Here is a 17,098-nt window from a genome sequence, read left to right as displayed (position 1 = left end):
CCTAGGTGACAGAATGGAGAGAGGTCAGGGATGAAGAACCAATGAACAGAGCAATGATGTAGGGCAGTGATGGCTAACCTTTTTTGGATCGCATGACAAAAGCAGGGGGAGCGCAGGGGTTCTTTCTGCAGGCGTGCCACACATCATGCTATGCGTGCGACCCCAGCGCGCATGGACACCACCCCCCCAAGGCAAAAAAACGGCCCTACAAGCAAACTGGAAGTGACTTCTGGTTTTTCCATAGAGAAGCCTCCTGAAGGAGAATCCTCCTTCAGGGAATCCTCCTTCAGGGTCCGGAGGGTGAAAAACGGCCCTATAAGCAAACCGGAAGTCTGTTCCTGAACTTCCGGTTTGCCCGTAGGACCGGTTTTTCGCAGTCAGCTGGCCAGTTGGCACATGTGCGCTGGAACTGACAGGGCAATGTTTTATGTGCCCTAACAAATGGCTCCGTGTGCCACCTGTGCCATAAGTTCACCATCACGGATTTAGGGAAAGAGCAGCGGTACAGCCTGAGGAAAATTTAGATGAGAGTTTGGGAAGTGGAAGGGTATGAATTGAGAACTTTGGAGATGTCAACAGAGAGCAGAAAATACTGGAATATAGTTATAATAATGATGAATTATAAAATGGGCTGGTAATGATGGTCAGAACATTCTGGAGGATTCAGAGTGCCCAGCAATAAAAAAGTGAATTCCTTGAAAGTTGTGGTGAAAGAAAAACATGAAGTGTTCATGCTGGGAAGAACTTTGGGACTGAATTACATGATTGTTGAGAAGAGATCATTGCTTGGAGATCATTGCTGGAATTGATACTGTGTTTCCCAGAAAATAAGACCTCCCCGGATAATAAGCCCAATCGGGCTTTTGAGCGTATGCACTAAAATAAGCCCTCCCGTGAAAATAAGCCCACCCTGAAAATATTGCAACACAGCAGCAGCCATGATGTGACCACGCTCGCCGTGGTGGGACACAAAGATCACTTCATCCTGCACCTCAAAAATAATAAGTCCTCCCCGAAAATAAGGCCAAGCGCTTATTTTGGGGTTCAAAAGAAAATAAGACATGTCTTATTTTTGGGGAAACACAGTAGATGTTATGTAAGAAGAGGTAACAAGAGTGCATCTGAAAAGAAAGAATTCTATTTGGCTGGAAGAAGCTTGAGTGTAGGGAGTAGAGGAATAGTATTGAAAGAAGGAAAAGAAATTTATGGTTCATTCATCTCCCTGAAAAGTGTGAAATTCTGTTCTTAGATGTTCTGCTGTCACAGAAGCAGGATATACAGAATGGAAACAGACCAGTCCCGATCCAGTTTGGACTAGATCAAGTTAAAATCGTGATTCTCAGATAAGTGATTCTCAGAATGTCATTTGAACATGACCTTCATATCAAACCTACCATTTACAAAAACTTCAGCTTTCAGAATGTGAACTCAATTACATGTTGAAAAACAGATAGCAATTATTTTTTATTATTTTTAGGAAAGAAATTTTAAAAATTTATGAAACAATCGAGATAAGGCACACTAACCCATCATCATTGTCATTTACTATCAAAGTGCGAAGCCAAAACAATTGAATCTTAGATTTTTTTTCTCTTCTTCCTGTTGGATAAAAATCAGCTTAACGTATTCTAAAAACAATTTAAGAAACAACCACTATTCTTCAATAAGCATTAATTTGCAAATCCTTATTTAAGATCCATTTCTTTTCATGAGATAGTACATTTTCCACTTTTCTACAATGCAGCTATTTAATTAGGATTTTGCCTATTCACATGACAACCATAGAACTTTTAAACAATCAACTTATAGTAAAATTTATTATAGAACAGCATTTCTCTCCAAGTGTGAATGTTTTGTTTTAGGACTGATGAGAGACCAATGGATATTTTTTTTCAGACATGAATCCAAGCTGTAAAAAGATACAGATTTAGAACATAGTAATCTCAAGATGGAATGCTTTAAACTATTACAGAATTTAACGTTTTGTGTTGACTCTGAAGGCTTCCAGATCAATGTAGGTGTAACAATGTCAGCCTACTAATAATCCTGAATGAATTCAGAACCTCATGTCCCATTACCCTTTTGTGTGTAAATGCTTCAATTTACCATTAATATGTACAACTTTGGAAGAGGCACCCAAGCTTTGAAGGCCACAGCTTCTGCGTAGTTGCTTTAAATTAAATGTGGTGATTTGTAGTCCATAAATGTGTGTGTGCTAAGATCCATTTCTGCAACTTCTGGAATGTAGCAATACTTTGCCAACTGCTGATGTGATACATTTTTTCCTTACTTTTTGTTTTTATAACCAACCCACCCCATAAAATGGATTTGTTAAACATATGTATGTATTTTTAACTTAAAAAGGGCTTTTGCCCTGACCCTTCTGGTGATATTTCTACATCACTTTCATGCCTTCTTGATCCAAAAGGGTTTTTTTTCCCAAGAAGACAAAGAATGCATACTCCCTAACTGAGAAACATGCTTAACTACACTTTAAACCCTAGTTAAAAGATAGTATTTCCTACAATTCATTGTAGTTAATTAATGTCAGCCATAACAATTCATGTCTGACAGGAGACGAACTACAGGGAGGGGATGACTCTAGGGCAGTGATGGCTAACCTCTTTGGCGCTGAGTGCCGAAAGGGCATATGTGCACGCGCACATTCATAATGCAATGTGCATGGGGGGCCCGCCCCATGGATGTGCATGCAACTCCCCAAGTGCATACCACCCCCGTGCATGTGCACGTGACCCCGTGTGTGTCCCACACATGTGTGCGCATCTCCTGCATGCATGGCAGTTACCCGAAAATCAGGTGGCTGAACGGAGATGCACACGCATGCGCAGCGGAAGTGAGCTGGGATGACGGCTCATGTGCCCGCAGATAGGGCTCTGCATGCCATAGGTTCACCATCACAGCTCTAGGGTCTCCTCCTCTCCCTTTAACAGTAAAGAGAGAGGAAATGTGACATGTTTTCTAGCCTTGAGAATCCTCAACTTCATTAATAAATCTTCCCCCAATGGTACAGATGAGATCCATGACTTTCTTTAAGAGTACGAATACATTTAAATCTGCCTCTAACTTTTTTTAATTACTTTGCAAAATGTGTAATTTAGATTCAAATTAGTTGTGTTCTGGGTTTCAGCTAAAGGCATATCAATTCTTTGAAAACTATCTGTTCAGCTGGGAAAAAAACCTTTATAAAAATATAAAAATGCTTAAGAGACAAGTCTACTTATTTAAAAAAAAGATAATACAGAGGTTAGAGACTGCAGAGATGCCAACCCCTTGCTAGTTGAGCCCTATCCATCATAATAATGAGAAGGCTGAAAAGAAATAAATGGTTTCCTAGTAGATAGAAAAAAAATATCAATAAGTAATTTAAAAGACAAAATTGATTGATAGCCTCTGGAAGAACGCATCAATGCTATTTCTTCCCCACTAACTTGCTGAAAACATCATAGACTTCTGGTTTCTCTTGTGCAAACTGCTCCACTGTATTTTTCTGCAACCAGTCAGATGAGCGCATTTGTTGCTGAAGGAGACCAATTAGATCGCCAAGGGTGGAATTCCCAGAGGAAGTTGATTCCTGGTGGTGGGACACAAAGATCACTTCATCTGTGCTGTCTACTGTGCCTTCTGATTCAGACAGACACAACAGATCTTTGTCTTCATTCAGGATTTCACGTTCTTGTTCTTCTAGTACTTCACACAGTCTCTGCATCCCTGGAAAAATGGGTGGGAAGTAAGGAAATTAGATAGGATGAAATAAAAGTTGGATGCAGATATTTGAGAATACATTAATAAGAGTAAAAACATAGCTACCATATTTTTCCTTTGAGCTAAATTGATAATCCAAACAATGAACTTACACTGATTCCATGAAAATCTACACCTGCCACCAATTATCTCTTTTCTAGTAAATGAATCATTCCAGGACTTTTTGGTTCACTTAAAAGTGTTTCAAAATGTGTTCAAACCAACTAAATAAAATATGACTTATTACTTCCCAAAGAAGTGTCCATGACTTGAGAGTCACTTACTCCTACTTCTCTTGTTCTAGAATGCCCATCTGTCCTCTATTGGTTTAAAAAATAAAGACAATAAAACCAGAATGCAAAGAAGAGCTAGGATGGTAAAACTAAGGAGGAAAGAATGGTATACATAACATTTGGCTAACCAAGTTGAATACTGTCCATCAGGTGTGTGTACATATAATTCTATCTAGCATTTTATTGCTAATTCCATTTGCCCAGGAGTGCAACATCCTATCTTACGTGGTAGGAGTTGGATCACCTATTGGGTTAATCTTGGATACAATATGGATGAGGGCAGCACTAACCTAGCCGCAGTCGATTCATCTTATCAGAAAAGATGATGCGGAACCAGCCAGGCTCATTGCACTCAAATAAGATACCAGGAGCGAGTAAGACCTTTTTGTCCAGGAAGCGTCTCCACAGTAGCATCTCCTCTTCAAATGTTCTTTTTCTTAAATACTGGAATCAGTAAAGAAGAGAATAAACAAGTAAAAAAGCCAACCTTATAGTCCTATAAAAAGTAATTGCATCATTCTCTCTCAAACTGCAGAAAATTTAACCCATGCAGGATGGATAGACGATCTTGTCATCAGATGCGACAAAGTTATAACTCCTAGTAGTCCCAGCCAACCCAACCAATGATGAGAGATGATGAGGTCTGTAGTTCAGCAGTCTTTGGAAACCATAGATTCCCTACTTCTTCCCAAGAGATTAAGGGTAGACTGAGGTGCAAAAAAGTAAAATCTCTTATCCAAACAGCAACAAAAAAGAGGCATTTATGATTGTGTATATGTGAGGATGCAGATATGTACATAATGCATGTACATATAAAACACACTCAGAATGATGAGTATATTTCAGCCCTCCCAAACTTGGACTCTCCAAATGTGTCAAATATTTAAATCCCACATTTTTAAATATGTATATTTGAGCTACCACTATTTTTCCCATTTTAAAAAAAAGTTAGACATTGACTTGATTTATGTCAGACCTTTCCTGAGACCAAGAAGAGAATTTCTGGTCTATCCAATCTATCCATTCTGTTTCTCACAAAGATCAAACTAGATTGTAAAGACATTTTCTGTTTTTTGTCAAGTTTAACTAAATGGAATTTGAGATTCTAGAGACAAACTATAGAGAAGACCAGTTGCCTTCATACCCTACTTGTAAAAATAACCATATATATTTTTCACTGGCAAAAAGATACATTCAGAAGTGAAATTCAGGTTCTGACATGTTCTAGAGAACCGGTAGCAGAAATTTTGAGTAGTTCAGAGACCCGGTAGCAGAAATTTAGAGTAGTTCAGAGAACTGGCAAATGCCACCTCTGGCTGCTCCCAGAGTGGGGTGGGAATGGAGAATTTACAGCATCCTTCCCCTGCCACACCCATCAAGCCACACCACACCCACCAAGCCATGCCCACAGAACCGGTCGTAAAAAAAATTGAATTTCACCATTGGATACAGGGCATCTAAAGACTACTGACCTTTTGGAAGTCAATCCATATAAAAAAACCTGCACTGCGGTTGAGGAAGGGAATTCCAAGGGTCTTGAGTTCATCTGTCACAAAAGTGTGTGCAGCTTTCAATCTCTCATGGTTTGCGGGTAAGTATACTTGGTTGATCCAATCTAGCCAAGATTAGAAAAATACTTAGCAAAGACACAAATATATATTACTGCTTAATTTCTAAAAGCCTGATAGATCAATGGATGAATGAACTCCATTGAGAATACTGCCCTTTATGTAAAATAAGGCAACATTCATATTCCACCTGCTGCATTTAATCTGTGATAATTCATTTGTAGACATCATTTGTCACTGACACTGGATAAGAATGTGTATATGTAAACTAGGCCACAACGAAAACAATGGTCAAGAATTTCCAAGGCTATATTTTGGATGTGCTTGAGTGTGAACACACACATAGGTTTAAGTGAAGGGAGATAATATAAACATGGTCCTGATGCAATGTGAGGGTTTTAAAAAAAACAACCTCAAATTTGTCAAGCTGGCAATCACCTTCAATATATTTCCTGAAATTCTAGGATACAACTCAAAATTATATGACAGGTAGATATTTTTAATTAAAAAAATAGGAACACCTGTAGCAAAAGTCTGTCCTCAAGAAGATCAATAAATATAGATGATCTCAGGTTACTCACCTCTGTCTTTGAGTAGCTCAGCAATTTGGTATTGTATGGGCCCAGAGATACCATGAAAGTAACTAAAAGAAGACACAGCTTTGATAACATCTTGGTTTAGTGTGTACAAGGCACCAAACCGGATTCCAGACACAGCAAAATCCTGTAAATGAAGAGAAGAATCACCAATCCAGTTTCTATAATGTAAGTACTGTAAATATTTTGATTCAATCAACATTCAGTCCAGGAATTTAAGAGAGTATCAACTAAATAATTGTAGAATAATACTTACCTTACCAATCCCCCACAACAAATGGGTCCTTTGTGGATCAGGCAATCTGTATGGAAGAAGAATACTTATATGAATATTTCCAATTAATAACTGAGACTTCTTGATCAACCTTTTCCACTCTGGTGCTTTCTAAATGAGTACCACTCCCAAAATTTCCAGAGATAAAGTCACCTCATTTGGAGTCGTGGGAGGTATAGTAAAGCACACTTCAAGGCATTAAATTAGGAAAGTTGTTCTTGACTATCAAACCAGAAAGCCAAAACAACAAAGAACATAATAATTATTGATATTGTTAATAGAAACGTCATCTCATAGGGCCAAAATGAATCACCTGTTAACTTTGTGAATATGGAAAAAGTGGAAAAACGGAACTTTTAAATGTCAACAATATCCCCCACCCCCTCCTTTACTGGAAGTGAAAGCAGAAGCTTCGAAGAGAAAGTTTCTGTCAGGACTATGTCAATATACAAATAAGTGATGTGCGGTGAGATTTATGGCTGGTGAGGCAAGAGGGGAAAAGCTGCCCTGCCGCCCCGGCGCTAGAGGCAAAAGCCGCCCTGCCGCTATGTCCGACATAGAGGTGTCCCGCCTCTATGCGGGCACAGTGCCGGGGCGTCCAAAGCCCTGCCACTATGTCCGACATAGAGGTGTCCCGCTAAGTCCAAAAGCCCTGCCGCTATGTCCAAAAGCCCTGCCACTATGTCCAAAAGCTCTGCCGCTATGTCCAACATAAAAAAAAGTGCCAACCCGCGCGCCAGGAGAGGCGGATGAAACACACACACAGGCACACAAATTACTTACAATAATACAATTACTTACAAATTACATTAATTTTGAATTCCTCCCCCTCCCTCCAACCCACATACCTTTTCCAGCTGTTTCACAGAGGATTTCAACTCTGCTCTTGTCTGCCATGATGAAAATGTAAAAATGTAAAAGGAAAAAGGCAAGAGCTGCTGAAGTCAGGCTGGGTTAGCTGCTGCCAGAGTCCCCAATGGATGACTCTGCTTAACTGTTTAAAAAAGCCTCTAAAAAAAACGCCCTCTACAGGAGGAGGCAAGAGAACCAAGTGCCTCATCTACATAAGGAATTTTTCGGCTTTTAACCCTTGATTAACTCTGCTCGAGTGATCATAAAGATAAACTAAATGAGGCATGTGGTTCTCCCGCCTCCTCCTCCTCCTGTAGAGGGCACTTTTTAGAGGCTTTTTTAAACAGTTAAGCATTAAGCAGAGTCATCCACTATGACTCTGGCAGCAACTACCTCAGCCTTTTTCCTTTTAAATTTTTTTTGTTTTCATGATAGCAATAGCAATAGCAGTAGACTTATATACCGCTTCATAGGCCTTTCAGGCCTCTCTAAGCGGTTTACAGAGAGTCAGCATATTGCCCCCAACAATCTGGGTCCTCATTTTACCCACCTCGGAAGGATGGAAGGCTGAGTCAACCCTGAGCCGGTGAGATTTGAACCACTGACCTGCTGATCTAGCAGTAGCCTGCAGTGCTGCATTTAACCACTGCGCCACCTTGGCTCTTTATGATGACAGTGGTGAGGCCCTGCCTCCCCTGCCTGCACGTCACTGATACAAATGATTAAATTTTCCCATTACTTGATCCATTCATCAACAGCAGTTTCATAAGTTCCATCTACTGTAGCTTAGCAGTCCAACCCCCTCCCCACACCTCCAAGGACCCAAGATCTTCTTCCTTCCTTCCTGAAAGCTAGGTTTTCCCAAATGTGTTTAAGGAAGTAAAGCTCAACTTCTTTGCCTCCATACAATTTTCTTAACCACATTACAGAATTAGTTTGCCATTGCCTTCTTCCCAGACAATTGGGTATCCCTGATCAAAGTATTAATCAGAGTTGATTATGCTTAGCTTCTGAGATGAGGCAATGTGGCTGCTAGAAAAATGTGAGAATGATATAAAGTGAGAAGAGAATCAGTAGTGCTTTCTAAAATAAGAACAAAATTAAATTACAAAGACACCTTCTGAAGCCACAAGATATGTCAATGCAGAAATACACAAAAAACTACTGTTCTCATTTAGGGAATATATAATATTTTACTTCAAGAAACAATTTCCCCTTCTGAGCTGGAAGGGCACTCCTATCATTCACAGATTGCATTATTTAGTTATTCATTTTATTAAATGCATAAGGCTTCTAACTCTAATGATTTGCTAGCATTGGTGAACTTTGCTACTAAATGAGTGAAGATGTAAAGCAGACCTTACCTCTCCATTTCCAGTATACTGTGAAATGTGGCAGAGTCATCAAAAACTGAGAGCATATAGACTTCATCAACAATCACATGCAACTCATGTCTAGAACAAAGGAAAAGTGAGAACTTCAGCAATTGGAAGGAAAATATCTTGGTCTCATGAAATAGGCAAGAATTTTGCATTCTTTCATGGACAGTCACTATAATGATTGACTAGAAAAGAACATCCATGATTCTAAGAATGTTTGAGAATAAGAATAGAGTTCAAGCATCAGCTAATTAAGAACACATTCATTGCTAGAAATTACAACACAACCTCAACAGATATTACAATCTTCCCGTAAATGCTTTGATACACAAATCAGCCCATTGATTAGACTGTCCAATAAAAGCTTATAGAGAAATAATGTAATGAAATTAATGAAATGGAAGGAAATTAGAAATCCCAGCCTACATGACTATACGTCTTTCAGCCTTATCATTGTCTAATAACTGAGTACTACTTCCTTCAATTCTTATTTGTTGCCCTCCTCCAACACATTTTATTTGATTTTTTAGTCTCTCTTTCTTTCCCATAGAAACTGGAGATATTGCTCTTCAATGGCTCTAGTTCTACTGAGGTGGATGTTTCAAGATGGTGCCAAATTTTTCACTTCACGGCAGGTGCACCATAATAATTAAACAGGCCTGTTTCCTTTTCCATGCTGTTCAAAATCCACATAAAACCCTTGAGGTTATCTGCAAATGCAATGTTACAATAATTAATTCTATTCTTCCTGTTCATCAAATTCAAGTAAAGCTGATCATAGACTAAATTTGCATCAAAAATCTACAGTAAAGGCCAGTGAACCTCAGGACCTAGAAACTCTTAGAATACTATTATTTTTGTATCACCTTCTCTAACATAAACTGCTTCCACTTGAAAGTTATGATATTCCTGGTTCTGGCCATTCGGATTCTGGCCAGCAAGTTACAGAGAGGTCTCTAAATACTTTCAAAATCCATAATGTAACAACTGTTTATAATATGAGGAGATGTTCGGTGCTAACTGGGCACATACTATATTGAAATTTTGACCCATCAGATTCTCTAAAACATGTAAGATTGTCACACCTTTTTGCAAATTCCAAGTAGTCCTGTAAGTCTGTGAGAGAATAGATATCCCCTAGGGGATTCTGTGGATTCAGGAGAATTAAAGCCCTTACTTTGATGCCCTATAAAAGAAAGAAGAGTATTTAAAAATGCACATATATGTGTATATGGGAACTAAACACATCAATACATCAAATACAGCCTGTCAGGAAACCTATTTATTCTGCAGGAGGAGGATTGTAAAAACTGACTTTTTTATTATTAAGTGGCTGAAACATGCACTTTGATTTCATTCTTTAAATCAGTGCATTCTACAGTGTGGCAATTTTTTTTAATGCATGATCCTGATGGATTTAAATCCTCCCTCCTCCTCCCTATGTATTAATCTCAAAGAAAAGTAGCTCAACCGTTCCTTAAAAGTGATCTGGGAAAATGCAAGAAAGTTGCTATAAGATGAGGTCAGAGAGTCTACTCTTCTAGAGGCTACATCTTTCCACTGTCCCTGATGCCTGCCCCATCCCAGTTAATAAAATTGACTGGGTATGATGAATTGTTGCAAGTATTTTACAGCTGCAGACTATTTCTAGTTCATTCTAGACTACTATTTTTTTTAAATAATTATTAAAACAGAACATTAAAAATACATTTAATTGATAAACACACCAAACACAAGATTTAGAAAGGGTAATAAAATAACACAGGTAATTTAAAATTCTCCAAGTAAATGATCTACACTAAAGAAAAAAATGAACAGTGAAAACAATTCTTTCATTTTCTAATGAAAAAACAATTACGTTAGAAAGACAAATGGTGGGAATCTTTGCTAAAGCAAACTTCTTTCTCATATATTTGTTTGCAAGTTAGGTGAGTAAGAGGGCACTTGTAGGTAGCACTCTGATCTTCATTTTATTCAAAGACAAACAGGGTTAGGGAAATTACTGGTTGAAGGTAATAACTTTTTTAAAAGATTTATTCATTCTAAAGAGTTTAAACACAGAACAAGAAAAGCTGCTCCAGATGAGCTCATATTGCACTTGACAGCCAATGTTTAGAAAAATAGTTAAGGCTGGCAGACTAGCTTGGCCACTGAAATAATCTAGCAAAAATTGGATCAGCAAAGTTCACCTCTGATTGTGCATCCTGCAAGGCTTTCTTTAGCTTATCCACTGTAAGCTGGAATGGACGAGTGCAACTGCCAGTGACCTGAAATATATGAAACAAGAGATTGAATAGTGGCTTTCAGATCCATCATTTGCAACACTAATGAGGAATATTATTAACTAAGGTAGAATCATTCAAACATTCACAGAATTTGGAATCTGCATCGTATGGGATAAAATATCACCAGTATGTGGACGATACTCAGTTGTATCTGTCCGCCCCGTGCCAACTCAGTGAAGCGGTTAACGTGATGTGTCAGTGCCTGGAGGCTGTCAGGGTCTGGATGGGAATTAACAAACTGGCTCTCAACCCTGACAAGACCGAGTGGCTTGTGTTTTTCTCTCCCAAAAATTGGCTATGTTCTCCAACTCTCAGGCTGGGAGGTGAAATTATACGCCCCTCAGATAGGGTTCGCAATTTGGGAGTCCTCCTGGATCCACAGCTGACTTTAGATCATCATTTGTCGGCTGTGACCAGGGGGGCATTTGCCCAGGTTCGCCTGGTACACCAATTGCGTCCCTACCTGAACCGGGAGGCTCTCACAACAGTCACTCACGCCCTTGTGACCTCAAGACTGGACTACTGCAATGCGCTCCACATGGGGCAGCCCTTGAAGATTGTTCGGAGACTTCAGCTGGTCCAGAACGCAGCCGCGAGAGCGATTGTGGGTGTGCCTTGGTACACCCACGTTACACCTATCCTCCGCGAGCTGCACTGGTTACCTATTGGTCTCCGGATACGCTTCAAGGTGCTAGTCGTCACTTATAAAGCCCTACATGGTATTGGACCTGGGTACTTGAGAGACCGCCTCCTGCCGATTACCTCCCAAAGACCCATTAAATCCCACAGATTAGGCCTCCTCCGAATTCCATCGGCCGGCCAATGTTGGCTGGCAACCACCCGGAGGAGGGCCTTCTCTGTGGCTGCTCCGGCCCTTTGGAACAATCTCCCCATGGAGATTCGGACCTTCACCACATTCAGGCTTTCCGTAAAGCCGTCAAGACCTGGCTGTTCCAACAGGCCTGGGGCTGCTGAGTCCCATCCCCTACTCGAATGGGTATGCATGTTGAGACCTTTTAGACTGTTTTGTACTGGGGTTTTTTTGGGGGGTGGTTTTCCTTTTTGTATTGTCCTCCCCCCCTCCCTTGGTTTTGTTAGCCGCCCTGAGTCCCTCGGGAATAGGGCAGCATACAAGTCGAATAAAACCTTCAAACCTATTTCAAGATAGATATTTCAGCAAAACATGAAAAATATTGGAATGCTAATCTAAGCACAAGCATTCTTTTAATCCAGAATCACCAAATGTTTGTATCTCCAAATCCCTATGATCTATTTTAAATTCCAAAGCTACTCTATCTACTTTTATATCACCCAACATTACCATTAACATTCCGCTAATCCAACCCAACAGAGAACATTTGGTCGATGTGAGGGCCAACCCAACTGGTTTCAATTTTATTGTTCCGATGATCAAGTGATATAGCTAGAAAGCGGAATGGAATGCCAAACTTGTAGTCCACCAGCGACTTGCGGAGCTGGCATCAGAGTCAGACAATGAGGAGGTTGGGGAAGAACATGGGCCAGTCCTGGAGTCTGGGGAAGGCTCGGACGAGAGCTCTGGGTCGGAAGCAAAAAGGGAGCCATGGTCATCTGGGAGTTATGTGCTGCCTCCCAAGCCTCCAGAGTCGGACATTAGCAGAACAGGAGAAGCCTGTTCCCAGTGCGCACATGCACAGAGCTGCCAGAAGGCAAGAACAGTTAAGACATAAGGGACAACTCGAGAGTAAGGCTTGGAGATGAATGGACCCTCCCATAAGACATAAAGGAGGAGCAAAGGCATGTGAGCCTTTGCAGGAAGCAACTTTGTTCATTCTGATTGGTTTAAAATCTGAAGCTCCATTTTGACTCTATGTTCAGTATGGCCTTGCAAAGCTAATTACCAATTAGGTCTTTGGCAGCATTTCAAGGGAGATAAAGGTCGGTGCTTATCAGCCTTATCCCGAAAGACTTTGGCAGACTTCTGTCAGACTCTTTACAAACTATTCGTGACTCATTACGGGCTGTGAATGAACATAATTCACAGCTGTTGAAATAAAAATAGTTTTTGGGGACTAAGTGTGTACTTTTTATGTCTCAGAAAGCCTAGGTCAGGACAGCCAAGAGATTCAGAATATGGTGGTCATTCATATGCTTTCTTACCTGGCTATCTAAATAGGCATAAACCAGCTTGACCCTGCCATACTTGCTCACATCTTTGATGATTCCTCCATAGAACGGAGTAGCAATCAGGAACGCTTCTGAAATAAAAAGAATAAACTACTGCTACTGGCATTCCTTATATTACAGAGGATCAGTTCTATTATTATTCATAAGATTTGATATATATGTCTATGGAGATTCTCAGTCATCCAAGTCATAGTTGACGTCTTCAGCTCTTGGATGAGAAGTGAAATGCCTTCAAAGAAAAAGGAGAAACTCCAGTTGCCTCTTGAAAAAGCACCTTTGGGACTTCAATCTATACGTTAATTTCAGGCTAAATTTTGATTTTGTAGTCTGAAGTTCTGGTGGTTTTAATGTCATTTCCACACCTCAAAGACTAAATATACATCCCTCAAAGGAATGGAAAGGGATTTTTTTTTAATTAAAAAAACTACTCAAGAATTCAGTCAATTTAACAACAGTGTTTAAAAGAGCTAAGACAGGGCAAGCAATTTTATTTTCATCTGGAAAAGTACAAGTGTAGGTGCTTTTATTGGAAAAGTGTTGGAGATGATGGGAAGATAGTGACTGCTTAGTTTGCCCACCCCTGTGAGATGAAGTCCTACCCATCTTCCTGAGAAAAATTGTGTCAACTGTAACTCTCATCACTCTCTAGCACCATGGGCATTAGCTTATGGAACGCTATGCTAGGGCAATTCAAGCAGCAGCATAGGAGAAAAATGACTAATAGAACAGCCTCAAACTTTTGGATTCCAGTGAAAAAGATAATGCAGATCATTCATCTCTTACAGTGTCAGCAGGGAGAAAAATAGGTCTATCCCAAAAATCTCTTCCTGAGAATGAAGTGAGCACTCAATGCAGAGTCCATGAAAATATACCGTACACCTTTCTCCTTTTGGATTTAACCTCCGCCCCACCACAAAAAATCCTCTTGTGATTTCCTAGCTCATCACTTCTAGAGAACATTTAAAGTAGAATAGAATTCAAACGGGGGGAAAAACCTGAATTGATGAAGACAAAAATAATTAAATTTTCTGAAGCTCTATACTCAGATTTATCTATTTAAAGATATATCTATTTAAAGATGGGAATTCTGTGGGGGGTTTTTTGTTGTTGTATTCTTGGATAAGTGCACATACTAAGTCAAATGTATGAATGTTGTACATATGAAATAAAGCCGAATTTACTAATAAAAAGAAAAGAACTGAGTTCCATTATATAATATATAGAGGTATGTCTACACAGATATTCTTTTTCCACAGAGTTCATCTTCTTTTGGCTCATAAATCGTTGGCAGTATACAAATACAGTAAATAAATATCCGTGTAGTTTGTGGTATCATCACATATAGCAGGGGTGTCAAACTCAAGGCCCGGGAGCCAGATCTTGCCCGCAGAGTGCTTAGATCTTGCCTGCGGGGATGGCCTGGAAACAGAGAAGGACCAGCTCGTGGTGCCTCTGCTAGCAAAAACAGAGCTCTGCCCACAGCCTCCTGAGCTCTGTTTTTTGCTGGCAGAGGGTTGCAGGAGGCCATTGCAGCCAAAAATGGAGGTTGGGAGCCTGGTTTCGCTGGCAGAGTGCTTGGGCCACCACAAGTGCACCCGACACGAATAACATCGAGCTGGACACACTCACCCTGGCCCGCTGAGGTCAAACACAACCCTGATGTGGCCCTCAAAGAAATCGAATTTGACTCCCCTGACATACAGTAACAGTGTTTAGGGAATAAACTGTCATAATCAAGCAGGTTAAAAAAAAACCTTTATCAACTACGGCAACTAATTAATCAAAAATCTTCTCCAGATCCACCCTGATGAATGTGAGTTATTTGGTACAGGCATTCTGTACTATGTTAGACACGGTATCCAGAAAAACCTAAGCAATTTCAATCCTCTTCTGCAAAAAAATCCTGCTTTGCTGCTATCTAACAAACCTGTGTTTTAAATTGCTCCAGCTCACTTACCTCCTGCATCACAGAGAACCATAGCCAAAGAAGAAAACAAAGATCCACAGCCATTCTGCAGAATCACCTTGAGAAAAAGATATTCAGACAGATATTATTTCCTGGAGAGACTATTCTTCCAATAACATTTCTAGCACCAGGGATTGTTCCTTCTCTCCTATAACCCATCTTATCCCAAAACTGCTTTTTCAAAAGGCAACTGGACTTTGTTTTTCCTTGAGGATGTTTCACTTCTCATCCAAGAAGCTTCTTGACGTCAGAACTGAAAAAAGCTTCTTGGATGAGAAGCGAAACATCTTCAAGGAAAAACAAAGCCCAGTTGCCTTTTGAAAAAGCAGCTTTGGGACAACCATGATCTGGATGACTGAGACTCTCCATAGACCCTCTTATCCTGATTTATTTGATCTGGTTCCCTTAACCACTGGGCAGCAGGTATTCCACTGGGTGCTGAGAATTGCACAGTGCCATCTTGATGTTACGATGGTAGGTGGAGAGCAGTATAAATATGTTAAATGAACAAATAAATAAACTTGAAAGATAGTCCTTCTTTCCCGTAAAGCTTTTTACTACAAATTTGTGATTCACTTCAGAGTACATCAATGGATAGACAAAGGTGACTCTGTGGCACAACACAGGAGAATAAACCCATCTGGACAGGATTCAGGAGTCCATCTGCATCTGAAAGCCACTCTGCATTGCATTGCAGAGAGCATATCCCCCTCAGTTATCAAATGGACTGGTGTCCCCCAGTCTCACACATAGGGAAGCAGTGGTCTTAAGAAAGGAAGCCACCTCCTGAGGTTCAGACTTCTGAGGCTACAGCAACTCCTTCTGTTTGTGTCTATGCTTTGTCAAAAAGCAACTGGATTTTCTTGGGGTTTCTCCCCCCCCCCCCTGAAAACATTTCACTTCTCATCCAAAAACTTCTTCAGTTCTAACTGAACGGTGGGGTATGTAAATATTTACATTTTTGCAGTCATCTGGTCGTTAGTATTTTGATAGTTGGTCATTAGCTCTGAGAGTTGTTGAGGTCACTTGAGGGTTTATCTGTATCCTCAGAGTCACCTCTGAATCAGAGTACAAATGGGACTGCTGAAAGGACTCTGTTGTAAACAGGAGATGGTGGTGTTGTAATCTTCTCTCTATTGAAACAGGGCTGTTCACTTTTAGCATAGATGGCTTCTTTGATCTCTCTTTCAATCCATTCAGTCCTATCTGTCCAGAATGTGAACTTTGCTGTCTTCAAAAAAGTGACCTTTGTCTTTCAGATGCAGATGAACCCTGCTGAATCCTGTCCTGATGGGTTTCCTCTGTTGTGCCATGTGTTTGTGAAGTGGTTGTTTTGTTTCCCCAATTATAGATCTACACATATCTCACTGCATTGCACTGCATATACCACATTGCTCAGTTTGTGTCTGGCTATTATATCCTTGGGATGAATGAGCTTCTGCCCTAATGTATTCTTGGGTTTAAAGCAGCGGTTCTCAACCTGTGGGTCACGACCCCTTTTGGGGTCGAATGACCATTTCACAGGGGCCGCTGAGACCAGCGCAACTCTAAACTTTAGACTCCACCTTGCGTTCCTTGAAATCCCCGTGGATGGGCTCCAGAATGGCTGCGCAGACCGTCACCATGGCTCCATGCCGTAAAAAACATAGGTGCGCGCACCCCCCCCCCCATACAATTAGCCTCGGAGACTTCGTAATGGAGGGAAAGTGTTCCTGTGAGGGAGGAAGCGGCTTAGGTCCTGCTCTGGGCTGTAATTGTGCGGGGTGTGCGCGCGGCTATGTTTTCCACGCAGCTGCCTATATCGAAATCCACAACCAGATCTGTCATCAAGAATTGGCCCCATTCACACAATGAAAACCTGCTTGCTAAAAGTATCATAAACCATGCACAAAGGAAAAGAGCAAAAAAAATGCAATGCAAGTAAGCAATTTAAAAAATGATACAAGTGGAATTATTA

General features: G+C 40.4%; 1 protein-coding gene across 2 annotated transcripts in view; it reads right to left on the bottom strand.

Annotated features, from left to right (window-relative positions):
• Positions 1 to 1,451: 1,451 nt before the first annotated feature.
• The window catches only part of ACCS (1-aminocyclopropane-1-carboxylate synthase homolog (inactive)), a 29,366-nt gene continuing 13,719 nt past the window's right edge, over positions 1,452 to 17,098 (bottom strand). For both annotated transcript variants that reach the window (XM_032226310.1, XM_032226320.1), the window contains exons 6-15: positions 15,133 to 15,199; positions 13,149 to 13,246; positions 10,914 to 10,991; positions 9,810 to 9,910; positions 8,710 to 8,799; positions 6,476 to 6,521; positions 6,205 to 6,346; positions 5,528 to 5,670; positions 4,346 to 4,499; positions 1,452 to 3,729 (exon numbers count right to left, since the gene is read on the bottom strand). In XM_032226310.1, the coding sequence (XP_032082201.1) occupies positions 3,431 to 3,729; positions 4,346 to 4,499; positions 5,528 to 5,670; positions 6,205 to 6,346; positions 6,476 to 6,521; positions 8,710 to 8,799; positions 9,810 to 9,910; positions 10,914 to 10,991; positions 13,149 to 13,246; positions 15,133 to 15,199 (1,218 nt within the window). In that variant the 3' untranslated portion in view covers positions 1,452 to 3,430. The remainder of the gene's footprint in view (positions 3,730 to 4,345; positions 4,500 to 5,527; positions 5,671 to 6,204; positions 6,347 to 6,475; positions 6,522 to 8,709; positions 8,800 to 9,809; positions 9,911 to 10,913; positions 10,992 to 13,148; positions 13,247 to 15,132; positions 15,200 to 17,098) is intronic.

Source organism: Thamnophis elegans, chromosome 1 (assembly GCF_009769535.1).
Source record: "Thamnophis elegans isolate rThaEle1 chromosome 1, rThaEle1.pri, whole genome shotgun sequence".
In the NCBI taxonomy this organism is placed as follows: Eukaryota; Metazoa; Chordata; class Lepidosauria; order Squamata; family Colubridae; genus Thamnophis; species Thamnophis elegans.
The sequence above is the reverse complement of the archived record's forward strand: the minus strand, read 5'-3'. Positions and strand labels throughout refer to the sequence as shown.